The sequence below is a fragment of the Protopterus annectens genome, chromosome 7.part1 (assembly GCF_019279795.1).
Source record: "Protopterus annectens isolate FY-2018-M chromosome 7.part1, PAN1.0, whole genome shotgun sequence".
NCBI lineage: Eukaryota > Metazoa > Chordata > Ceratodontiformes > Protopteridae > Protopterus > Protopterus annectens.
The window spans coordinates 391,841,973-391,869,121 of NC_056740.1; the positions used below are offsets into that span (position 1 = coordinate 391,841,973).

The 27,149-nt window shown below is 37.2% G+C and overlaps 1 protein-coding gene across 1 annotated transcript in view; it reads right to left on the reverse strand.

Annotated features, from left to right (window-relative positions):
- Positions 1–2,095: 2,095 nt before the first annotated feature.
- ONECUT1 (one cut homeobox 1) overlaps positions 2,096–27,149 on the reverse strand; it is an 86,686-nt gene continuing 61,632 nt past the window's right edge. Inside the window, exon 3 of the mRNA XM_044078460.1 lies at positions 2,096–3,113. Coding sequence (XP_043934395.1) covers positions 2,824–3,113 — 290 coding nt within the window. The 3' untranslated portion in view covers positions 2,096–2,823. The remainder of the gene's footprint in view (positions 3,114–27,149) is intronic.

A 27,149-nucleotide genomic window follows, 5' to 3' on the forward strand; every position in this document is an offset into this window, starting at 1 on the left:
GAATTCAGAAATATGTTTAGATTTAAGAAATCCATTTTAGTTGCTAAAGTTTAAATTAGCAACATAATCCACGAAGGAAAAAAACATATTTAGAGCTGTTACTGTTCTGTTCTCTGTGTTTTGAAACAACTGAAATATTTTAAACAATGTTTGACGTGTAGCTGAGCAGTTTAATAGTGTGTGTGTCTGTGTGTGTGTGTGTGTGTGTGTGTGTGTGTGTGTGCATGTGCACGCATGTGCATGTGTGCGTGCATGTGTGTGTGAGTGCGTGTGTGTGTGTGTGTGTGTGTGTGTGTGTGTGTGTGTGTGTGTGTGTATGTGTGTGTGTGTGTGTGTGTGTCTGTGTGTATGTTTGTGCATGTTGTATTAAGGTTATTACGGTGACGCCATGCTGTTTTCACCCTTTCTGTATTTTACTAAAGAATTCTGTACTGCTGGTGATAATTAGGGCTAATAATCTCACAACTGCTAGTAGCCTGGGCAGATTGGGACAGAAGTGTTTTACAAAAAGATTAAGGTAATGAACTCTGGAAACAGAGAAAGAAACACCAGGAGGGACTCTCCGTAGTAGGTAAGGTGGAAGATATGGACCTGAACTTACATGTGTAGTAAACCATAATAGACTACAAAGGGATGTATTTACAGCACAAGTCCAAAGGAAGGCAGTAAAATTATTTAATATACAGCCAGTAATAATTTATTGCACATACAATGTGTGTGCAGTAGATTTTTGGAGGAGACACTGCATGTGTGCACGTGTGCACTTGCGTGCATGTATGCATGTGTGCATGTTTTTATATGCTTGTGTGTGCATGTGTATGTTTGTATGCATGTGCATGTGTGCTTGTGTGCATGTGTGTGTGTGTGTGTGTGTGTGTGTGTGTGTGTGTGTGTGTGTGTGTGTGTGTGGGTATGTGTATTGTGGGTTTCATGATATTTGTGTTTTCAGAGGTATAGAATAATTACTACAGCATTATGGGATCCCTACTGCACAGGAATGGACTAGGCAGTTCTTAAAAATTTCACCCTGCACTAAGTTCATCATCCATTTATGCATTTTAGGTGAAAAAAGTGTTTAATTGTAGCCTAGTTCTCCCTTCATGATGCCATGATGCTACTTTACTTCCAGGCTCTGTTGCTTTTTTCCTAAAGGATGAACAACCCGTCTTGATGACTGGAACAACGTCAGAGCAAGTTACTCCATTAATAGTGGCAACAAGTTATGCGACTATTTCTGAAGTTTTTACTGTGTTTTTTACATGGCTTGTGACAGCTATATGTATAAGAGTTGGTACACATACGACTTGCCAGAAACTATACACAGCTTTGTGCGTGTGACTTTGTTTCCTTGGCCTTATATATTTTTGGGGACTACCTTGCAATTTGGATAGCTTTATACTGAAACTGGAAATTGGGTGCACCTTCACGAGTCCTTGCTGGGGGCATAATGCCTGTTACTAGACACATGCAACTGCATTACAAATCAATGCTATGTGACAACTTTGGTATTGAGTATGCTAACTCTGAAGTGCAGTGCTGTGCTGTTTAGGTTTTCCTGCTCATTTGCATAGGTTTTATACACCAGTGGCAGCCTTGGTGCACTGTAACATATGAATAGCCATCTTCACATATTAACTTTTCCACTTGTTCTATTCTTTTCTCAGAGTACTAGTAACACACATAAGCTCACTCTAGAGAAATCATTTCTTTTCTGGTTCGAATTGTGGTCATAGGGGATGTACACATTGTATTTCAAAATGTTTTAAGATCTAATACTATTTGGTCACAATTCATCAAGGACATTTAAAATTAATTATTAGACAGTGAAGAAGCTCTTCTTTGGAAATATTCTGCCATCAGGCATCTGCACATTTTAGTTTAGATTAATAATTTATGTTCCTGATTATGAAAAAAAGCTGACCTATAACACAAACTAGAAAGATTTTAAGAAAGGAGTAACTGATTATAAATTTGTCTTTCAGAAAAAAAATTATTTTGTTATATAACAGTCTTAACTTTCATTAGATTTTTTTCCTGTAATATAGTTTACTTTATACCTAAAATCTGTATTATTTTACTTAAAAACTATCTCTGAATGCTAAAAAATGTGTAATAAAAATACCTGCTGTATTAACTATGTTCTTTGGTACCGAGTTTTCCCTACAAGTGGTGATGTTTTCCATTTTTTAACAAGTTTTCTTTTGGATACTCCTTAACAAACAAAGAGAATGCATTTTATTAGGTGCTTTTCATTATAACTCCCTCAGATTTGAACACTTTATCCAGACCTTTGAGCAATGTATCCAGATCTTGGAGCTGTCATGTTCAAACAGGGAGATCTGGAATCAGTTCAGTGTCCAGATGAAGACAGCTGACTCTTTAATGGCCTGACCATGCCACAATATAAGCTGATCATCAGACCAGCCCTGACAATGTCTCTTACCACTGGCAAATGTACAGTACTGACACATCACACACCTTCATGGCGATATTTTGTAGAAATGAAATGCGTCATGTTTGAAGTGATGTCCATTCATTGACAACAATCACTATGTTCCAAACCACCAAACAGCCAAAAACATTGAACGATGATCATGAATGAAGGTGTATGACCAGTGGCATTTTTTTTTGCCTGATGTTCTACTCTACCAAACGGTGTTGCAGAACAAAGTCTTAATGCAGGTGAATGAAGTCTTTGGTTTCTTTGGATTTAAAATATCCTATTGTCTTTTCAGATAGTTCAGATAAGTAATCTGCTGTCTTGAGGTCCTGGTCTTTGTTTTTTAAAGCTTTTCCACCGAGGATTAGTTTGCAGTTATTCCTTCACGCTTTGGTACAAGTGCTTGAGGACGATGAGTTGGCAGAGTTGGAGCTGCCATCGTCTTGCCACTTATCCAGACTCCGCCTCCGCGCATTCATGAAGAAGTTGCTGACGGTGCTGAGCTCCAGCCCTAGCTGCTGGGAAATGGTTATTTGCAATTCTTTGGATGGGCGCTTATTTTCTTTAAATATTGCATGTAGAGTTCGACGCTGGACATCTGTGAAGACCAACCGGGGCTTTTTTGGTGTATTTCCCCTGTCCTTGCCATGTTCTTGTTCTTTTCGTTTGCATGCTGGGAAAAATAAATAAACATATTTTAAAAAGTATTCAGAATGAAATTATAGGAGTAAATAAAAAGAAGAAACAATTGTGATTAAGTGGTTACAAGTCTACCAAAATGAATGCAAATTTATAAGGCTGCCTGGAAATACGTAAAATCTCAGAATGCATTAAAGATCTTAAACCATCAAGAAATTGTTTAATTCATTTTGAATAACGTAGTATTAGAAAAAAGTACTGCCATGTACATATAAGTGGTTAGAAGTGCTAACTTAAAAGACCTTCTCCACAAAGGTTCCTTTGACATACTTAACTACTGAATATCTATGCACTGCTACTCTCATTTATTTTATAGAATGACTTTTGTAAACTGTTATTGCGATAATTCTTCAACTGTTATGGCATCAGAGTCCATTACAACAGTTCAGAAAGTTATAGACTAGAGTCATGATTTTAAGGATCAGTATACCTCTCAACCTTTTAGTGCAAGACATTTGGGCAAAGCCTAAAGTAATGGAGGGAAAAAGGCTTAAAAATGTGGACAGATTTTAAATATTGCTCTTAAACACTTAGGAAGTTGCTAGAATAACAGGTTTTGTGTTACCATTAATTTTCTGAAGGCTATAAAGTCTGAAACTCAAATGTGTATCATAATTTAATGAATTCAATCCCCAGTGATTTGCCAGAAACCCACAAATTTTATGAAGAACAGACCAAATATATGAAGCAAAAATGTGGACATTCTGCAAAAATCTGGATAGTTGAGAGCTATGAGGATCACATACATATCAATAAGAGAAAATGAAGGAGGGTATCACCATGAACTATGCTTTGATCATAATTAATTTGCTAAATTTAAGTAGAATAATGATTGTGATGCATCATCCCTATCCATGTCTATTTTTTCCAGTTTACATTCTGGAACATCTTTAGAGATGAATGTTTTACGCTTGGTCTGGTCCAGATTACATGTATTCACAGTGCGCTCTACATCTCTTTCCCCATATACTTCAGCTTATAAATACCCTAATGCCTTCACTCTGTCCTTACAGACTAATCTCCCATGCCAGTACCATCTTTGTGACCTTTCTGTGGACCTCTCTCATGATATCTGTCTGTAGGCACTGTCTACTGAACTTTGTTCATTACTCCAGACCAGGACATACCACTCCACTGCTATTGGTAGAAATAAAGCTATCTTCACAACACCTCTTTTTTCCCTTTAATTAACTCATCACTCTTATCCAGATTTTTTTTACTGATGCAAAGTAATATCCTACACAAATATTAGTTAAATTAAGAGTTTACAGCTACAAACATTATGATGTAAATGGAAAAGTAAACACACCTTTCTGCATTTAGCTGTATAAAATTGCTAGTAGATGATGAATAAATGGAGAATCCAGCAAGAATTTGTCAATGCTGACTAGTAAGTAGGTGACAGGAGATATAGAAATAAACAAGAAATTGTCGGTGCTGACTAGTAAGTAGGTGACAGCAACTGCAAAAAAGATGGCAAAATTATAGATTGATTTAAAAGCAAAAAGAAATACCAACTACTTGGCATTGTCTGCATTCCTAGATTCAATGCAGAATCATAATAATAGCAAGTTTCAGTGCTGTTGGTGCATAGTCTCATTATGTGCGTCATCATCTCCTGCTTCACAAACTTTAAATGTACTATATTTATTCAGCCTTTCTCAGAATGTAATTTAGAGCTGTAACAGGAGATCCCACCTTTAGTATAGAACAGAATTAACTGATATGTATAGTTTATAAAGCATAACTCTGTAAATGAACATTGTAAACATTGGTAGCAATTATTACAATAATAAGTAGGCTGTGCACAGATTTGAAATGCTACTTGGAGTTTCCAGCTGACCCTGAAAAGCAGTGTAGTATTTATTCCAGTTTCCATTCAGACTGTGAAAATGTAGTGTCAGGAAGCTGACAGTATCAGGACTCCAAAGGAAACAATTGGGGGGAGTTGGTGGTAATGGAAGCATGGGTGATGTGTTTGTAATGGAAAGACATGGGAAATGTGTAGGTGCACAGCAAGAGGTACTTATGTTGTTGTTTTTCTCTTACTACGGAAAACAAAGGGCAGCTTTATTGTTATTTAAGCAGATGACATACCGAGCCCTGGATGCTCTTAACCAGGTATGGCTATATACATAGGCAGTAAAGGATTAGGTACCTCTGTTCCTCCATGTATAGAGTGTGAATACATGATGGTGATCTGACAAACTAGCAGGTACCATTTGACTGTTTCCCTCAGCTACCAGGAGAGACTGGAAGCACTTTCCCTATATTCAGTATCTTATAAACTCTTAAGGCTAGACCTATGCCTTCGCTTTACTGCCATTAGAGACCCAGCTGGCTTCCCTTGTACCTCCAAAAGTCTAACAGATCCACAAACACCAGGACCAGGGACTTAAATTTCTACCAGCAGATAAGTTAAATGTAATAGAGACACATATTCATTTCATAGCATCTTCTCCAACTTTGGAACAGAATGACCCTGCAAATTAAGCAGTGTAATACGCTATCATCCTTCAAACAGAACATAGAATGTTTGGATAGGTACCCGAAAATTTACCCTGGGCTTGACTGGCTTAGTCCTCCTAGAGAAAGGGGGGATGGCCTAAGGGTGAGGAGTGGCAAAATGCAAATGGTCATGATACTCCATTGCTTTGTAATTTCCATGTTTCCTATGAACAGACATCCAGGTGTTATCTCTTTCCATTAGACACCACATGCATTGTTCACTGGTTCAGAAAATTCTTGAATTTTTCCTTTTGGTTTGGCTGTAGCAATAGCAAATATTTCTTGACTGGATGGGTTATCAGTGGATAACTTTTGTTTTAGATTAGGCAGGCCTGTGTACACTTTCATGGGTAGTTGAAGAAGCACATGACTTTACTCCTATTGGAATGGTGTTTGGCATATTCACTACTCCTACCATAAAATACCTTTAGATCTAAAATATGTAAATTGCTAAATGAGTATTCTTTTAACTTGCATCAGTCTTATGAAATTATATTACTGAATGCAAATGTTAACTTCTAATTTTTCAGTTTTTATTAAAAGTAGTTTGCCTTGGGTCTATGTTGATGCGTATGCGTCTCTACATAAAATGTATATGGCTTAATATGGATTAAAATGACTTGTGTAATCCACAGGGACTTATAAAATATAAAATAATAGTGTATGCAGAACATTCTACTAGAAACAAATAGAGAAAACAGAACCTGAGAAAATATGTGTAGAGAATCCACATCTTTGAGCAGTGGTTACATACAATGATTACAAAAAAATTCAAAGGCCAGTAATAAAAACAGATACTGAAGTCAACAAGGAGATAGAGTACACAATTAGAAATAAGCAAAACCTCTAGTGATAAAAGAACCGAAGGTATTATAGACTTCTTAGTATCATAAACAGAATCAAGGAACATATTATCATTAGCAGGCATCCTTCGTGAGTTATACTTCAATATCCTATAGAGTTTCAGAAAACAGGGGCATTTACAGATTGGTTTTATTAAATGGGTCTATATTACAGCAACAAAAAAGCCGTTAATCGAACAGCTTTATAATAAAAAATGCCGGTAACAGAAGTGTGTTTTGTGAGATCGCGGTACAGTGAAGATCAAAAAATTTGCCCTTTCTTCACTGTAGTGCGATCTCAGAGTTGGTATATATAATTAGTGGGGGGGGGGCACAGTCCCCCACAAAAGTGAGTTCTATTACCGGCATTTTCTATTATAAAGTCGTTCAGTTAACAGGTTTTTCGATGCCGTAATATAACAGAACTTTATTAAATATGGCATAAGCAAAGCATATACAGTAAAACTGTGTATATCCATAAGTGCAAAGGTTTTACTTAACACCAAAGAACATATGTGGTTAAGATTGCATTTTTAGGTGAAAAGACAGTACTGCATACTTTCATTTATGTTCCTCAACCCAAATGTTAATGAAAGAAGAGTTGTTATGAGATTTCAGGTTCATTTATTACAACTGATGTGAACGGGTAAGACCATTTGCATAAGAAAATGAAACTGAATAATGCATAAGAAAACATAAATAACACTTTACTACTCTACTGATTTCAAGAAGCACAATTTTCTTCAGCAAAGTGACATGATATTTTAGGCTGCATTATGAAAGGTTAACATGCAAGATAGAAATTGCATCTGAAAGATTTTGGCCTATTCATACATGAGTCAGTAAGAGTTTTATGGTTGCTTTCATACAACAGGCAAAAGTTACTTCTTAAAACCATCACATACTAAAAAAACAGAATATAATTCACAAACTGTGGAACCCCTGCTAAGTAGCAAAACACTTTTATCTGAGAAAATCAGATTTATGAGGGATAGCCAGAAATGCAATAGTAATTCGAAGGCTAAAAATGTAATCAGTAGCATCAGAATATGTAGTGAACATGTAACACTTATGAGAAGATATTCGTAGATGTAAGCATGACAAAGATAAATAGAAAAAATGAGTAGGATGAAATCTCAGATTTTAAATGAATGTTATTTTAATGAGAATTGATATAGGACCAGTACTTATTCACATTACTGTAAAGCAACAGATGAACACATTTTATCAACTTCTAGAAACAGAGATGTGTAGAAAACTTAATATGCAAACTGTAGCTTTTATTTAACACATTAAAGATTTATATAAAATATACTTATTAATATTGCTGCTAAAATGGGAGATCAGAACTTTAATAGTATTCAAGGCAGCAAAAAGCAATAAAAGGAAACAAAAGGGATTTCTTACATAGAAAATTCTAAATGAGATGAAAAATATTCAGAAATATGCCTTACTTTAATTTAATATGATTAATGCTTAAAAATATGGTTGACTCTTCGTCATTTCAGAAGTGGGAAAATGTCTAGCTGATTTAAATTAAGTAGAAGAGATATTTCATGTCATGTAATATAATTTGTGCATAGACCTCAGAGAAAAATGGATAACCCCATATGCAATTATTTCTAATAACTCATAATCTGATTCATCATTATTTTAGCAAAGCAAGGAATAAAAAATAATAGCATCACTGGGCATCTTTGCTTATAATCTGAAAATAGTAGGAAACATAATATGAGTACCGTAAAATGATGACTGAATAAGGGGTAATCCGTTTTTCTCGATGGTCTGAAATTTATGTGTGGTGTTCTCCTCCCCTGTCTTCCAATTATCAATTCCTGTAATAGACACATGAATTTTGAATCTGTTAATTGTTTTGGTCTTATAAACACAAAATAACATTTACAGTTATCCAAACAAAAATGTTAATATTATAAACTTTGACTCTACAAAGATGCAATATTGTGTTACCTTGTTCTGTATACAATGAATTTTGTACAGTAAATTGTTCAAATACAGGCAATAAATGGTTCCAATGAGCAGTTCTGATTATACTATATTGATCTTAATTGCAAGTCATGGGGGTTGCTGAATGTTTTGAACTTCTGTTTCATTTTTTATGTATTTATACTTGCAGTCAATGAGAGAACTTTTTCTAAAAAAACAATTTTATCAAAGCTTCAAGATACAAATACAGATGAACTTTAGTTGATTTCTCTACACTGTAGTTGTGATTTTGTTTTATTGTTTTAATAAAATATCCAATGACTAGATAGATGGATCCATAATGATTCAAAACGTCTTGTGTTCTGGAGAACTGAAGAATTACTAACAGCAGTCAACTTTTTAGACTGTCAACAATTTAATCAGTTGGAAAATACAAATTTGAAACATTAAAGAAAAATATAAATTATCAAATTGTATTTGCAAGGTGACAATGCCCCCTGTACCCCTTGATTTTGGAACTTTTACATCCACACCCTCAATCACTAAATAAACAAATTCTGGGGCTTCGCAACCTTCGAGCAAAAATATACTCGTTTTAATAGCATTTTATCCTTTCACTGTATTCCAACCCAACCCATCTTGCAGTAAATATTAACTTGAAAAAATGGATCTGTATCATGTGCTTGAGTTACCATTCCACTCAAATGCAACTCACTGAAGAAAACACATTGAAAAGTGATTTAATTCCAGCCCCGATCACATTACCAGGAAGGAAGCCTTACCATGGGCCCTGCATAGGGAGTAGGTCCATTTAGAACTTTTTTCTCAGAGCTGATGGATTGACTTCCATTGTTATATTTTGATGAATTGAATATTTAATTGACTGTGACTCAACAAAGTCTGTGCCTCCCCACAAAAGCATAGTAACTTCAACAAACCATGGCAAAACAAAACCAGCCATAAGCAGTCCAAATATTCCATAAAATAGAAACAATTTACTGAATCTTGACAAAACTAGAGGTGATGAATCATGATATCACTGGTTAGGTACAATATTAGAAAAGTATAGGTACCTCTCTTTTAATATAGTTACCTTTGTTGCAAGAGAAGAAAGAGGTTTGCTGCAACTGTTAGCATGATTCTCTATTGTAATTCAAAATATTCAACTCCAGAAGGATACAGCAGCTTTGATGAAATTTGTCCTATCACACAAGATTGTTCAAGAAGTTATACATTGGATCCTTTGTTCTAGTTGGCAAGACAAACATTAATAACCCATGTGGTGAGGAACAGTTTTAAACCAAAATGTTAACACATAAATTCTGAATATGAGTATCATTACCCATGGACATCATGGCCCATATGGGTGCCATCATCTTACATAATGATCCTTTGCATTATGAGCTACACTCAGATCTTATTTATTCATTTTATGTACTATGAACATGGTGGACTTTATGATGGGTACATTGTCTTCATTTAGAATATTGTTCAGCATAACTCCAATATGTTTTTAACTGTTGTCATTTAGGCATTATCTTCTTGACTTACTTAGACAAAAGGCCTTGGCAGCTAAAAATTATTATAGTAGATCTTTAAGTCTGTATATTCATAGAGAGATATTAGACATGTGGTTGACTGGACCACTGAGGAGTTTAGCTCAATTTTCTAATTACTACAGAGCATACTCTGGTTAAGTGATGTACACAGAGTCACACAGCAGGCAAATGGAGGCTTTGGGAACCAAACCTTGAACTACAGGAACTAGCTTGTTAACAGTTCATAGTCTCAGTCCTCTGTACTAACTGTCAGATAAAAGAATCCACAGCCTGCTGATCTTCCAGCAGCAAAGGGAAGTGTGTTACCTGTTGAGACACTGACACTAGGAAAAAAAGATGCAACCATTCCCCCATTGGTGACTTGAACCCCAGTCTCCACATGACAGGTAGAATACTCAACACCATATTAATGAGGTAGATGTTAAATATATTACATATGCTTTTCTTCACAGCAGTGAAACAGAAAGAACTGTATGATACAACTGGTGATGTTAAATATATTAAATATGCTTTCCTTCACAGCAATGAGACAGAAAGAACTGTATGATACAACTGGTGTAAATAATAAAGAGGTCCACACAATATATTCAAACATTCTCCTGTGCCACCAATGACCTGTATTTGACTGCTATCTGGGAGATTGGTGGTCTAGTTGGGGCAGATAGTGATGAAGGCTTGTCTGCTCCCCTTTCCCAGGTGGATGAGAAAAGGTATTTCAGGTGATACATCCAGTGCCTGAGGCTCTGTTGAAAATGGGGTCTTAGCAGGCATTCTCAGTGCTTAGTTGGCAGGGTTATTGAGAGAAGATGCTATCTGTAAGATTGAGTAATGTCCCACATGTTGGCCTGTTACATACGCAATCCTTGTGACACCTGTACATGGAGATTGTAGGTGCATATAAAATCTCTGTTAGGGTCTCTGCATCAGTGAAAGGCATGATGTTTTTCACAAGGTATAGAGGGCCTTAATATAGGATGTAACTATTAGGGCTCATACATGGGTTTGTTATTACTGAGGTTTGCTATAAGAACAAACAGGACTGATGCTACACATATTAGGACAGCTTGGCATACAAACATTTTCCAGGCAGCCAAACCCACCTACAACCTCTATAAGGTACAGCCAAGTCAGAATGCTTAAATTCATTCTCATCATTAAAGAGTTTGGTCACAAATTTGATGGATCCCTGGCTACGTAAATGAAAAATATGTTTTTTTCTAGGTGAAAAGTTGGTTTCTACAACTTTTTTTAAATCCTTCTTGCCATCCTTAAATATTTTGCCTACTTTGCCTTTTCAGTTCCTGTTTTTCATCTTTTTTAAACATTTATTCTGTTAGAGATATTTTTAAGCAAGTGTTTCATACAGAACTTTGACCATTTTATCTGCCATGATAACATAAACGTGTCTTTGGAGCAGTAGATCCCCTGAAAAAACCCCTGCAAAGACTGAAAATGTTTAATTTTGTTTAGGTCTCTCATATGACCCCCAGAGATGGTCTGTCAGTAGTGGGCATAGCAATGTAATTTACAGAGGATTTTGATTTTCCAGGAACTCTAGAAAATGTAGGGCATGGTGGTGCAGCGGTCAGTGTTGTCACCTCACAACAAGAAGCTCTCTGGTTTATTCTTGGCTGGAGTGCCTTCTGTGTGGAGTATGCATGTCCTCCCTGCAGTTGAGTGAACCTTTAAAGAAATGCAGGTAGGTGCATCTGCCTTCTGTGAAGGTTGGATGCTGAGCTGGCAACTTAACACCATAAAATCACCACTGTCAATCAATCTGCAGACCAGTGATTTGCTGTGGTGACCCCTAACTGGGAAAAAGCTGAAAGAGAGCAGCAGGAACTCTAGAAAATGGAGCAAGATCCAGTTGCCGCATCTTACAGGTCTCTTCATCAGGAAGAACTGCCAAATCTGTGAAAAGCATCACAAGCAAGCACACTACTTTTCTAAAGAATCTGAAAATCTGCAAAAGTTAATGGAATAACAGACAGAATCCAATACCAAGATACAACTGTTATAGTTACTGAGCCTCCTGTTACCACACCGAGTTTCCTGCTGTTACACTGGAACCCATTTTGTTTACCACCACATGTAGCTATCAAGTCTTTCTACCCACATGTTTCTATTCAGCTTCCCCTACACTTCCTGTCTGGCAGATGTACGTCCTTTAAGATAAAGTCTATAATAAACTGGAAGTGGCTATGAAAAGGCTAGATAATCCATGTCTTATTGGACTTTAGTCTCCTTTTAAACTGGTGTTGAAGCTACCTGACAGCTCTTAACGGGCATCAGCTCCACAGATGCCTGTCTTTAAGGCACTGATCTAAATGGACTTGTTACAGTAAGTGCTGGTTCTACCAACATTAATCATCCTGATATCTGTTTACTTCACATCGGTCCACTCAGTGTTGGTTGGACAGGCATCTGCTTCAGAGACATCTGTGCTACTAGTGGCTGTCACTTTTCAATAACTTTGTTCTCTTCCATCAACTTTATTTTCATGTGCAGGGGGTAGTTCCTCTCTATCAGTTTTAAAGAGAGGTACATCTATATCAACCATGTCCTGTCATACCAGTAGTCCTTTTCTGACAGCCTTCTGCCTTCCTGCACCACTTTCCCAGTGAGACTCACACAGCCCTAGGTGGTGGTACATCTTCTACACCAGTACGGGTTGACCTACATTCATAAGGTGGCAGCAAATTTTTCATCTTCAGACTAAAAATGCAGAATGTTTGCAAAACAATGAGCAGATTTTTGGGGGATATGGATGATGAAGAAAGGATATTTCTACCACTTTGCCACATTATAGCCCCAGATTGTCACCCAGGAGAATGGTAGGACTGCAGAACAGTCCTCCTATTTTTTTAATTCTTAGTAGCACCCAATAAGGTATCTTTAATTGCATTTGTGAACATGCAGATACCATGTCCCTCACTGAAAGGAAAATAATATTCCATCTCCTTAAGCAGTGTGTTTGTTGTGGGCAGGGATACCCAATCCATTTGCCACACTGGCTCAGTATCAGTCCTTAGGAGGAACCCAGCTACTAGGTCTCTAACTATCAATCTTCCGATTCATGAGTCCAGTGCTGTGGATAGACTGGGAAAGTGTGTGCTTATGTGTTTCATGCTATCTATGGGGGTAATCAAGTACTTGACTCAAATTCTGTATTTTCTAGCAAGGGTGGTTAGACAAACTGCAGAATTTGAATGAGGAAGTGCCTAATAGTGATCTTAGAAATAATTTATGGACTGGCCTCCATGGCTTCTATAGCTTGCAACCTTATTTCTCAAGTCATACATGAAGACATGGATGGGCCTGTCACGGTATCAGGGTCTGTCATAGCCTTAACTCAGTATTCCTAGCACTGTCTTACTTCCTTTATAGAGTATATTAAAGCACCTGTTATGGGCTCCTTGCTGTTTTGACTAGAAACTGAGTCATTTTGATCAATGAAGGAAACAGAGCAACCCTCTACTAATGCATATATGACATTTCACTCCCACCAACACTGCTTTACAGGGAAGACACAGAGTCAACAGAAACATAGTGCTACTAATTCCACTGACAGTTACAAGTCTGGAGACAAAACACCAATGGAAATCAGCAGATCTCATTGGATTGCCAGTAGTAAGGGCAGTACATCAAGGGCCAAGATTATTTGCATTTTCAGGGAGACTGGGAATCTCTATGTGCAACCAGCAACAACCCTGTCTCCAAATTTGACCACTCCTTGTTGGAGGAGGCAGAGAAAAATGTTTCTTTCATACACCAGTCATGTTCTAGTCCTAGATAAGAAGAGATGCACGAGTAAAGGAAGTGATAACCAAACGGTGTCTTATGAAGTTGTTTCACATCTCTCACTCTTGAATGGCCTGAACACTTTAATCCAAAAGAATCCTTTCATATTGTGACCCTTCTGTCTCTTCTTCCTTTACTGTTCAGAGAAAGCTGAATATGCTCTTCAGATTTTCAAGACACTTACCTGCATATCGAGATCAGAAAGTGATTAGGAAGATCCTTGCACTTTTGAATAGAAGCCAGACTTTTCCCTTTGGTGTCCCTCACATCTCAAGGGTGTTCAAAATAGTACATCAGTAATAGCTTCCCAGTAGAGTCTGCAAGGGAAGAATTACTTCCCTATATAGATGACTGGCTACTAGAAACAGGGAGCCAAGAATGTTTTGTGTAACAGGGAGACTCTGCTTCATACCTTTCACTCCTTTTGGATCATTGTCAGCCTACAAAATCTCCCCTAACACCAATATAATCCTGATTTTGATGGATCATCTCCATAAGCAATAGAATGTGTCATGCATTGTACCATTAGCAAGAGTACTTTCTAGAGGTGAATGTTTTCTGTTAGATGGGCTCCTAAAACCCATCTTTGTCTATTGATACTGGGACTCGAGGGTCTTTGATTCTGATGATTCCACTGTCAGCCAGCTGGAGAGATAGTAAGTATTTTCTAAATACTGCATGTGAGCATGTGAATGTGTGTGTGTGTGTGTGTGTGTGTGTGTGTGTGTGTGTGTGTGTGTGTGTGTGTGTGTGTGTATGTCTAGGGGATTGCACTCTATGCCTGCACATGATAATTCATTCAGTTGATGACAATTAGACATCTTTGCTGTGTACAGGCAATGAAGTGGCTGCAATTAGTGTGTGTGTGTGTGTGTGTGTGTGTGTGTGTGTGTGTGTGTGTGTGTGTGTGTGTGTGTGTGTGTGTGTGTGTGTGTGTGTGTGTGTGTGTGTGTGTGTGTGTGTGAGAGAGAGAGAGAGAGAGAGAGAGAGAGAGACTTACTCAAGTTTAACAATCATTATTTTGACTTTGCAGGAATACTCTACTACCACTACTATTTGTGTAAAACAAAGCTAAATATATTACTTTGGACATTTTTATCATAATCAGACATGTAAGGTGTTTACAATATAGACAGTTGATATAACGAATCCATTGGCATGGGGCTGTCTGAGAAAGAAAATTAACAATTTGTCCTTTGCTAAAGCTAAACTGTCATTATTCTGACTTTGTAGATCTAATGTATGTTTTTTTGTGAAGCAAGTTAGAAAATTTTACTATTGCTATTATTTATGTGAAGCACATTACTGTGACAATTATGTTTTCATAGTCAGTCATCTGAGGTGAACACACAGTGGCTATAATTATTAGGTATAGAGGCTGACTGTCTCTCTTGTCATTTGCACACATAAATCAGTCATTATTCTGGCTTTTAAAGGTGGATGCACATGTGAGTGAAACAGTTTGGAACACTTTTATCTTGCTAGTGTTTATATGAAACAAAACTGAGATACATTACTGCTGCTATTTTTAATCACAATCAGACATCTGTCATAACTATAGTTAACAAAGAGGCTATAAGAGGCTGTTTGTGGATGAAAATGAGAAAAAAAATGATTGATCCTGGTGACATTTGCTCAGTTTAAAAGATAATTATTCTGCATTTACATGACTAATGCATATGTGTGAAGTAAATTGCAATATTTAACTGTGGCCATTTTTAATCATAATCAAATATTAGAGGAATGCAAAATCAGAAAAACTGTATGCAGCTGATGGGTATAGAAGTCACTTTGTATAAAATTGACCTACCCATGCTGTTGTTTGATCACAGTTAAATAGTCACAGATCAGGCTTGTCAAGAGCTGTGTCATACAATGCATATATCTTCTGAAACCAGTGTAAAATTATCATAGATATGGCTTACACATGTATGTGTGCATGAATTTGTGGGAGAGGTTGCAGTGCATCTGAGAGTAAAAGGTTGGTCATAATATTTTTTCACATTTTATCACACTCAGACATCAGCATTTTATATAGTAAGTGGCTATTGTTGGTGATCTGGGCAGGATGTATGTGAAAGCAACTGATAACTGGTACAGCGGTACAGTGAGAAGCATTGCCATCTCACAATTCTCTGATTCAGTTTTTGGATGTGGTTCCTTTTGTGTGTAGTTTGCAAAGTCACCCTGCCTGTCTGTGGGTTTTATCCAGGTGCTCTGATTTACTGCAATACCCCAAAGACATACTATACCACCAGTTTAGCATATTATGATAGAACTTACTTTTCAGTGGCAGTGTCACTGTATATGTGTGTGTGTGTGTGTGGGGGGGGGATGCGTGTGTAATAATAATATCCCTGATTTTATCTGTGGGCACACACACAATTGGAGTACATATATAGCTGTTCTGGCTTGCAGTGAGAAAAGAGAACAGTTAACAATTAAGTGTCTTTCAGAAATAAGGCATAAAATACAGCACATAACATCCAGACTCTCAGATCTTTTGGGAGAATCTAGGTCCCAAGATCTCCAACTATATAAGGGGATTCTTATACAGAGTAGGGAGACACATTTCTGGGGTCCCAGCTAGTTTAAAACTGTCCCAGAGGTGTGCACAGAAGTCCACTACAGATTGTCTGAAAATGGAGACAATATGTGCATTATTTTACTTCCTTTACTATTCATCATCATAGGTGTGCAGAGTAGGTCACTATAGCTTGTCCAGGTGCACTAAGTGCAACAAGTTGGAATACATTACTGTGATTATTATTATTTCAATTTTCTCACAATGAAACATCAGATAAATATATTAGTGGCTGTCATTTGAAATTATAGGCAATGAGACATGCTGCGTAGAAATGTCTGACAGCAACAACTTGAAATATTTGACTATGTTCATTTGTTCCTTCATATTTGTCCCAAACTAACACTGGGGGTACACAGACAATATACTTTTTGGGGGAAGTGGGGATTGAGACAATATTTCAGATATGATGTATGCACCCTTGAAAGCATTTACTTTCTAAGCTTACTGAGAACTGTTTATTCAGCTTTGAACATTAATCTTTAGACACATCTTATTTCTTATGTGAAAAAAAATAACATTGATTTTTCCATACTATTTATGCCATCATTGAATCAAAATGTTGAATATAAGCTCTATAATGCACCTCAAATCTAATGCTAACAAAACTAAATTTCTCCTTTTCACTCCCTCCAAATCTACCCACATTGACAAACACTCATTTCAAATTACCAGCCTCAACAACTCTGTCATTGATATTGTTCCCTCTGCCAAACTGTTGGTGGTCACCATTGATGAACACCTAAAATTTAATACCCATATCCAACTCAACATCAAGAAAACCCACATAAAACTCGGCCTTCTCTACAGAAATAATCACTTCCTCTCTCCCTCTACTAGACTGACCCTGGCCACAACTTATCTTCTCCCATCTCTCCTTTATGGTGCTCCTCTGCTTACTAATCTATCTTCCACCCTTACCTCCAAGCTAGAAGTATGCTACAACAAAATCTCCAGGTTTGCCACAAATGCAAAAGCCTCCACGCACCACTGCTCCTCCCTACTAACCATAAACTGGCTTGAACTCCCCAATCAACTAGACTTCCTCCAAATTGTCTTAGCCCACAAATTACTTTTTCAACCCAACAGCTGCCCTGCTTTATCCAATATCCTCCAACCTTACAGCCCCCTAAGACCCCTTAGATCCACTCACCAAAACCTCATTACCATCCACAAACCAAAGCGTCCTGCTGGTCAGCTTCTACTATCCTTCATCCTAGCTAAAAAATGGAATGCCCTGCCCTCCACCCTGAGAACTTGTGACAACCTAAATACCTTCAAAAGTCTACTTCACTCCTACCTGCTTCTTCACAGAAAATGTAACTGCACTCCACACCTCATACCTCCCAAACTCCCCCCTTCCTTCTCTCCTGGCTAAACTCATTACCTTTCAAACTACTGACTTATACTCTGACTACAACCCATAAGCTATCTCCTCCCAGCATATCACTCTTTGACTCTAATTTCAGTCCTTTCATGACTACTTAATCTTCTTAGCTACCAAGTATTAGACTCCTCCTCTATCCACTTCCCTTCCTGGTATAAAACTTGTTTATAACTCCATGCTGAATGCTATGTAAAAGAATCTTTCGTGTGATATCTCAATCTGATACAAAACTTAGCAATGTAAAATATTTCTATATGTTTATGCAACTTGTTTTGCAGTGTAAAAGAATTTCTTTCATGTGCTATTTCAATATGATATGTAACTTATCAATGTGAATAATTTCTATATGTTTATGTAACTTGCAAATCTTCGCAACTTAACAATGTAAAAACTATTATGTAACTAGTTATGTGGAGCTTTTCTCCCCGGGCCTTCACTGAAAATGGGCTCTCGAGCCCAGTGGACCTCTCTGGTCACCAAATTGGAATAAATAAATCATCTGAACCCCATGGCTTCTGGAGGCTTAGTGATTCACACACAAAAGATGCATATAGTTACTTCATACATAGTTATTACTGTGCAGTACTAGCCAGTTAGAAAGTGTTGAAACTATGGAAGAAAAAGATTAAGAGTATTTTAAGAAAGGATTAAAAACAAAGTATTTTGTCTGGATGGTGTGGGAGGCCAGGGTGGGAAGTGGGAGTGGTATGGGGAAAGAAACCAATGGGCAACAGTGCGCAACATGATACTCTTTGAGAGGCCATTCTAGGGTACTGGGAGTGTTGTGGTGAAGGAAACCAACAGATAGCAGTGGACATCATGACACCCTTTGTCTAGGGCCTTGTTTAATTTAAATCATATCACACAACACGCCAATAATGAAAAGGTGCACGGCCAGACAGTAGAACTCAAAAAAACACAAAAGCCAGCACAACAGAGTCAGCATCCAGTTGCTTTATTCCAAAAGGGCCACAAACAGACCTGTTCCGGCTAACAAGCCTTCACTGAAGAAGGCTTGTTAGCTGAAAGTGGTCTGTTTGTGGCCCTTTTGGAATAAAGAAATTGGATGCTGACTCTGTTGTGCTGGCTTTTGTGTTTTTTAATTTAATTCAAGCCTTGTTGATTACAATTGGTCATCTGTGGTGTATATAACCAATAAAATGGGTAAAATGAGTGGGTACTTATGCAGTCTGTGGCTGATACTGACTGAACCGATCTGTTGTTTCACCATATGTATGTAAACAGTCATCAATCTGCCATAATATAATCCTGCCACATTCCATTCAGCCCCACTCATTCAGTTGCTTCTTGCAGCATCTTTGCTTGGAAGTTACCAACTGCCAGTGCTGTTACTGGACTGTGGAAAACACCATTCAGTTTTAATTTTATGTAGAGGGCAGTTGGTTAAACCGAGGAACACAAGGGTTACAAATAAATTATTTAAGGTAGGACATTAAAGAATAGACTATACAGTAGGACTTAGGGGTTGCAACTTGCAGTAGTATCACCCAGATCCCACAAAGTTACTATTTTTCATTTCAAAGCTCAGTATTTGGCTGTTATTGTGCAGCATTTTCACAGCTGAGGTAATGATGTGTGTCTTGTGCAAGAATAGCATTGTGAAGCATTTTAAACAGCTGCATGTTTAAATAATGGTAAACAGCACATCTAGAGTTTTAGACCAACTAGATTTTTTAACTGAATGGCAATTTTCTCAGATTTTAAAAGCAATAACGTGTGCATGCTACAGAAAAAAGAGACAGTAACAGCCATATTTATGTGTCCCAAGAGCTATAAAGCCTTTATGATTTATAGGATGGCCACTCTGATATAAGGCATTCACACAGGAGAAGCTGCATATAAAACATTCATGAAAACATTATTCGATTGCAGTTGCATTTGTTCCATATGAAACAGACTAGACCTTCTTTAGCCACCTGTAATTCCTTCTGCTCTCACTATTATGTTTTTGGTGTGGGATGGAAGTGTGGTTGGAGAAAGCAGATCAAGGTTTCAAAGCCCTGTTGTCATGTTCTCTATTTTAGTGCCATGAATGAGAAACTTAATTGGTATATCAATTCAGTTTTGAAAAAAGAACATTGGCTTAGCATTGTGGAATAGTGTGTTCATTTCTATGTTACGTGACATGTAAATATGCGTCGAAGCAAGATAAAAACATGCTGTGCATGTGGAAGTAACCAGTGCTCTTCATTTCCTTCTGCATCATCAAGTATGTATTGATACAGAAATGTCATGTAACAGTCATGTTTTACACAAGCACAATGATTTCTCTGTACAGCCAGATAAGCTGGTACAGCATTAGAATTGCCACCTCACAGCAAGAGGTCCTCTGGTTCAATTCTCAGCTGGGGTGCCTTCTGTGAGGAGTCTGAATGTCCTCCCTGCATTTGTGAGGGTTTCTTCTGGGTGCTCCAGTTTCTTCCCACATTTCACAAACGTGTCTAGAACATTTCTCCCTGGATTTCCACTGAAAATAGGCTCTGTCCCAGTTGGACTTTCTTGGTAAACAAATGTTAAATAAAAAATATTCAAAAAATATGTTGAAATGGCGGTAACCTCTGCCTTGTTTTTGAACAGACTAGAATTGATCATTGGGAAGCACATGGGCATATCCCTATTTTTACATATCACTTTAACACTTCAGAACTGTTATACTGTTACCTATAATGTCACCAGCCCTGTTATCTATTTCTGTGGTGATTTACTGAGAGCACAGAGTTACAAAGCCATGTGCTCTGAACATCTCACAGGTCTATTCCATTCTACTGGAAGTTAAGAATATTGTCTTCAACAAAAGTGGTAAAGCTCTTGCAAGTAGGTAACAAAGAGCGCAGGAAAAAACAACTACCACTGCAGAAACGTTGTCTTTGAGTAAAGTAAATATGTTAAAAAGAAAGAAAATAAAAAAGGTGGCAACATACATTAAAGTACAACATATTCATAAGGCTTAAATAGTAACTGATGGCACAGAACTGTTGACTGCAGTAATTACAGGTAACTATCGAAGGCACCCATAACAGCAAAGATCCAGCTGAAAAAGCGAAACAGTCAGAGAGAGGATGTTTAAAAAGTAGAAATACTGAATTAATATGTCTGCTAGGATTCATTTTGTTTGACTGAAGGAAGTTTCAACAAGTGACAATACTGAGAAATGAAACTGAATAAAGCACCTTCCGCAAATCTCAAAGCATATTTCTTTTACAAGAGGCAAGCTCCCCACACATACACACACACACACACACACACACACACACACACACACACACACACACACACACACACACACACACACACACACCCTCCAGGGTCACCCAACACTGCAGAAAAGTGCTAACTCCATTGTTGCTGAAAGTGATTTTCAACAAAGTTAATTTGTGGTATCAGCAATCTCTGAAAGTATGTATGCACACCTGCCTGACCTCTCTCTCTACTCTGCCTGGAAAAGAAAAGGAAGGCAACATTCTCCACTAACAGAATAAAAGCACTCAGAAAGGGGAGGCAGAAGTAAGTGTTTACAGAAGAAAGTATTTAGGAAACCTTTACAAAAACCAATGCCATGCATGTCATTGTGGCCTATTTGAGTTTGCTTGAATTTGTAATGAAATCAATGGAAATTTAGGGGAACTAATAAGTTGTTGGTTAAGCATCATCTCCATCTTATTTAGGTAGAGAAATATACCAAAATGTAAACCAAGTTGTTCTGGACTGCTGTCAAAAGTTTTGTTTCTGTGGGAATAGAGAAACACTCTAACCATTTATTTTTTTTTTCACACATCCTTCTGTGTGAGAAATACCTGAAATTAGTTAGATGCCTGTCTCAAAAATGGTGGCAAGGCAAAGCCAAGAAATTTCTGACTTGTCAGTTTAACTTCAGTAGTCAGAAAAATTGTGGAATCTCTCCTGATGTAAAAAACTGTTGACTGCCTAGAGATCAGAGGGTCACAAGACCTAAGTTCATATGGAGGTAAAACAGGTTCATTGTAGGAAGGACAACACAGGTAAACCTAACAGTGTTTGACTGAGTAGTTGAAATACTAAAGAAAGAAACAAAGTTTAAATGATCTCTCTAAACCTTACACAGCATTTGACATAGCAGCATGTGATAGGCTAGAAAGCAATTAGACTATCATGGACTAAATCTCATGATGGCACCCTGAGATAAACACTGATGTTACATCTAGTCAGAGAGGGTCATAGTGAAGAATACTCACTGCAAGGAAAGGGGAGAACTAGTGAGGTTATACAGGTATTTTTTTATTACATCACGTAAAGAAAAAGATGACACTTTGCAGAGAGATAAATGTTTGCAACTGGACTGATATGTAAGATGGTGTAATCAGGATGAAAGCGACTTGGCATGGTTGGGGGAGTTATCAGGAAATTTGTCAGCCTAAGTATGATACAATAAGTACAAAGCACTGCACTCAGGGAATAAGTACACAATAAGTACAACACAATGCACTCAGGAAATGAGTACACAATAAGTACAAAATAATGCACTCTGGAAATGAGTACACAACAAGTACAAAGCAATGCAATCAGGGAATGAGTACACAACAAGTACAAAGCGATGCAATCAGGGAATGAGTACACAACAAGTATAAAGCAATGCACTCAGGGAATGAGTATACAAGTACAAAGCAATGCACTCAGGAAATGAGTACAGAACAAGTACAAAACAATGCCCTCAGGAAATGAGTACACAACAAGTACAAAACAATGCCCTCAGGAAATGAGTACACAACAAGTACAAAGCAATGCCCTCGGGAAATGAGTACACAACAGATACAAAGCAATACACTCAGGGAATGAGTATACAACAAGTTTAAAGCAATGCACTCGGAATGAGTACACAACAAGTACAAAACAATGCACTCGGAATGAGTACACAAGTACAAAGCAATGAGTACACAAAAAGTACAAAGCAATGCCATCAGTAAATGAGTACATTACTTGAGAGGTGTTACTGTAGCAATGAATTAGTTTCACCATAAACAAGTAATGAAAGAAAGAAGTAAACAGGAATGAAGATACAGGGATGTCTAGGAGGAAACAAGGTGTTGTTAGGTCTTGCTAAAGGCAGTTGGTGAAACAGCCTCCATATTACTGTACATAGTTCTGTAGATATGTGGGATGCATTACAGAAGAAGACACTAAAACACCACAGAAAAGGCACAGCAATTTGCTTGGAAACACATTTCAAAGAACTAAGTTTGTATATATCTGAGGTGAGGAATAGGATGAATGGTATAATGGTATCTATGAAGTCTAAAATCTGAAAGGGTAATGTATTCAGGAAAAAAATGCACATAAAAACAGGAGCGAATTTGAAGATTGAAAGTGGTGGTTCAAATGCAGTTTTTCCCAAAGATGATTATGGGTACATGTAGCAGACTGCAGTGGATGTTAAGTATACAGACTGAATATTTAGTAATCACCTGTGGGATAGAAAGAATTGTGGATTAGCTATGATATGTAATAGATAAAACATTAAGACTAAGCAGGCCAAGTAAACCTTAAATGCCATCAAAATCTTCCGTACTTTTGAAAAACAGAACCTTTGAATCCTTGTGATCTTGTAGTTTGGAATGTATCCTGATTAGCTAAAATAAAATAAAATGCACTGCAAAATTCTATAACGTTATTGCATTCAACAATAATATAGAGCTGGATATTATGAGAAATAAACAGCAAAATGCAATATTCTTGGTTCCCAGACATTATGCATTACTTTCAAAATGTGTCAGATCTGCTACATTACAAATCAAATACATTGTTTCAGCATATGATGGGTTATAACAAGCACAGGATGAATACATATTTAAAAACAATCTAATTTTGCCCAGTATACAGTGCATAGCATGGGGCCTAGGTCATATGACATTAATTTCTGATAAATATGCATTTGTCTGGAGGTAAGTATGGTATGGTAAAATTCATGCGCCCAGCTTTTCCTCAGTATGACTGTATGACTGTCACACCTGTGCCAAAGATTTTGCATGGAATTCTATATAATGAAATTAGTATATGACTTTTTTTTCTGTTAACAGGCATGGTGATGTATTACATGAAATTGTATGGTATTCTATCAGCAGGTTTATTATGTTTTAAAGAAGTTATAATGTGTTAGTGTTATACACTTATTTAGCCAAGGATCCCTGCTGTGTTATTTTGCGTCTTTCGGCTTTTCCCAGTTAGGGGTCGCCACAGCGGAACTCCGGTCTGCTAATGACTGGTAGTTGATTTTTACGTGCCGAGTTACCAGCCCTGACGCACAAGATTCAACGAAGGTACACCCATTTACGCATGTCTCCACGCAGAAGATGCTCTAGCTGAGAATCGAACCGGACAGCATCTTACTGTGAGGCGACGCTATCGCAGCACCACCACTGCGGGTGTTATTTTGCTGAATGTCATTTCCTTAAATGAAGCTGACCTAAATGGGATCTAGTGACAGAATTTAAAACACACGAGCTCTTTTAAATTTAGTGTCTCAATTTTGTGCAGTTTTTAGGGATAAAAGGAAAACTGAATCGCTGATTACACTGATGATTTTTAATACAGTGCTCTCATATGCAGCAGATTAACAGATTAAACAGTCATAAATAAATGCTTAATTCCTGTGACAGCCAGTTGTACATGCATTTGTATCACGAAGGAATCTCGTGGTATTTTGTACTACCTCAAACACTTTGCAATCAGGGCTAAATAATGTTTTTTTAAAGCTACAATAAAGACATCTAAATGCAAGGAATAAAATGTCTGATGGAAGCAGGTAATTTTAATTTCAGCACTACAGAAAAACTAGAAACAGAGACCCTGGCTACTTCCGTACAAAAATAACAACAATGTAATGGTTTATACTAAATTATTAAAATTTTTTTTAATTAATTGACAATAGTTTACTTGTTTTCATAATGAAATAAAAGGAAACAGGGATAAATTAATGCTGTATAATGAATTTATAGTTATATTATCCAGAGAGACAATCAATACTAACTGAATTATGCCAAAGCGTATTTAAAAGACAGCTAAGAAAATGAGTGTCTCAATATTCACTTAGTATTGCTTTCAAAGAGCAAACTATGTGCTTGTTTCCCATTTTGGGGGCTCCCTTGATATGTTAGAGAGTGTAACCACTGTACTAAGTGACTCATTTGGTATCAAATAGACTAGTTCCAGCAAAAACTGTTGACTCTTCTTTTGATTAAATGAGTTATGATGACTCCTGCTAAATCTAGAAATGCTTGTGCTATTAAAAATTGTTAACTGATGTGTCTTCATTTAGTACAAGCTAGTGGACAATTAAACTATTTTTTTTCACAATCCCCTGCAGCTATCATGTCATCCCATTTTGCAGAACTGCAAGGTCGGATGATATAAAAAATGGGATGAGCAGACAATAACTAACTAAATAACTACCTGCCTACTTAACTAATACCTAGAGCTTGTGAGTCTATCTCATGCCATTATCTCATTGCCTCTTCTGTCTGTCTGGGTTATATGATCAGTTAAGAGCTGAAGATAGTTTCATTGTACTTCCAGCCATGTGCATATCAATATCTCAAGTGATGTAGCAACAGATATTCATTTTTGCAAAAGCTAGTCCCATGTGTCAAGCAGTTATGTGGAAATGTCAAATTTTAGAGGCACATATTTCCTTAAATGACAGCTAATGAGGAACAAAAACAAGCAATTTTAAGAACTGCGATGCTATTATTAGAAATAAAAAAACAAGCAGGTGCAAATATTTCATTATGTAATTAATATAATCTTGTTGTTTTGCAAATAAAAAGTACTCCAGGTAAACAATTTGGTACAACATGATACAAAGAGTGTTGCTTCTATGAACTGCAACATGTATGTCCCAAAGATTGCTAGTCAGCTTTTGCGAGGGCAGATCTCAGCTCTAGAAAACATATTTCATTTAATTATGTAATGTAATTCTGTTGAATTTTAATGTTCATTCCATTCAGTTTAACACCTTGGCATTTTCTGTTTGTCTATAATGTTAGTCTTTTGAAATTTCAGGAAAGCACTTACAGCACTGCATTCTAGTTCTGTTATTATTTTTTCACTTTTGAAGGCTTACTTTGCAGTGTTTAAGATGCTGTAAAAAGTAAATATACTGCGCAAGGATTTAGGAATTATGTGAAAATTTAGAGTGGAGTACTGGAAAAATGTAGTGTAATTTTTGAAATTTTATAGCTGTCTTTGTTGTACATGCATGCAGTGTTTTTTTCTCATTTGCAAGACCATATCTCACACCTTTTTGAAGTTTTAGAAATACAAATGTGAGTATATGAAATATGGCACTCTGGCTTAGTGGACTAGGTCAGCATCATGGCTTAGTGGTAAGATTTCTGCCTCACAGATCCATCATTTTTGGTTTAGTCCTCACCTCCTGACTGATAGTAGTTTTACGTGTGTGTGTGTGTGTGGGGGGGGGGGGGGGGATTTTTTGAGTTCCTCCCAAAAATATTATGGTTGAATGGCTACACAGAAATTTGCCATATACCTGCTGTATTCATTTCAGATACACACTAAAAGTGTAATGAGCTGTGTATTTATCTTTGCATTTGCATCTAGCATTGTGGTTGAAAATGTCTGAGAATGGTGGTTAAATAATAAAGTAAAATAAAAAAAAAAACAGACAGACACACACACTTGTCAGTGTGGTGCTATGATGAATATATAGCTCATGCAAGAAGAATCCAATGAAAATGTACAGAATAATCAGTACATACTGACCCAGGATTACAGTGATATGTTCCACCATGTTGTCTCAAAACTATCAGAAGTATTTATTTTATTTATTCTTTATTTAACATTTGTTTACTGAGAAACTCTTGCTTGGAACAAAGCCAATTTTCAGCAGAGGCTTGGGGAGAAACGCTCCAGATGCATTTCTTTGAAAGTACCTTTCAAAGACCAGGTGAGCCATTTGTTTTAAAACATTTAAGCCTCAAAGTTTAGTATGCACATGATAAGCACCACCCACTTGAGTATTTTGTGGTGGTGCTGCAGTAGTGTTGTCGCCTCATAGCAAGACGTTGTCCCGTTCGATTCTCAGCTAGAGCATCTTCTGTGTGGAGGCATACGTGAATGGGGCGTGCCTTGGTTGAAGGTTGTGCGTCAGGGCTCGTAACCCGGTACGTAAAAAATCTACTACCAATCATTAGCGGACCGGAGTTCCGCTGTGGCGACCCCTAACCGGGAAAAGCCGAAAGACACAAACAAACTATTGAAATGCAATCATGCTGCAATTTTATGTCCTTATTATCTTTTTTCTGCAAGGTGCTGCCTTCCTGGGATACAGCGGACTCCTCTGAAATAACTAGATGTTTTATTGTATTCCCATCTC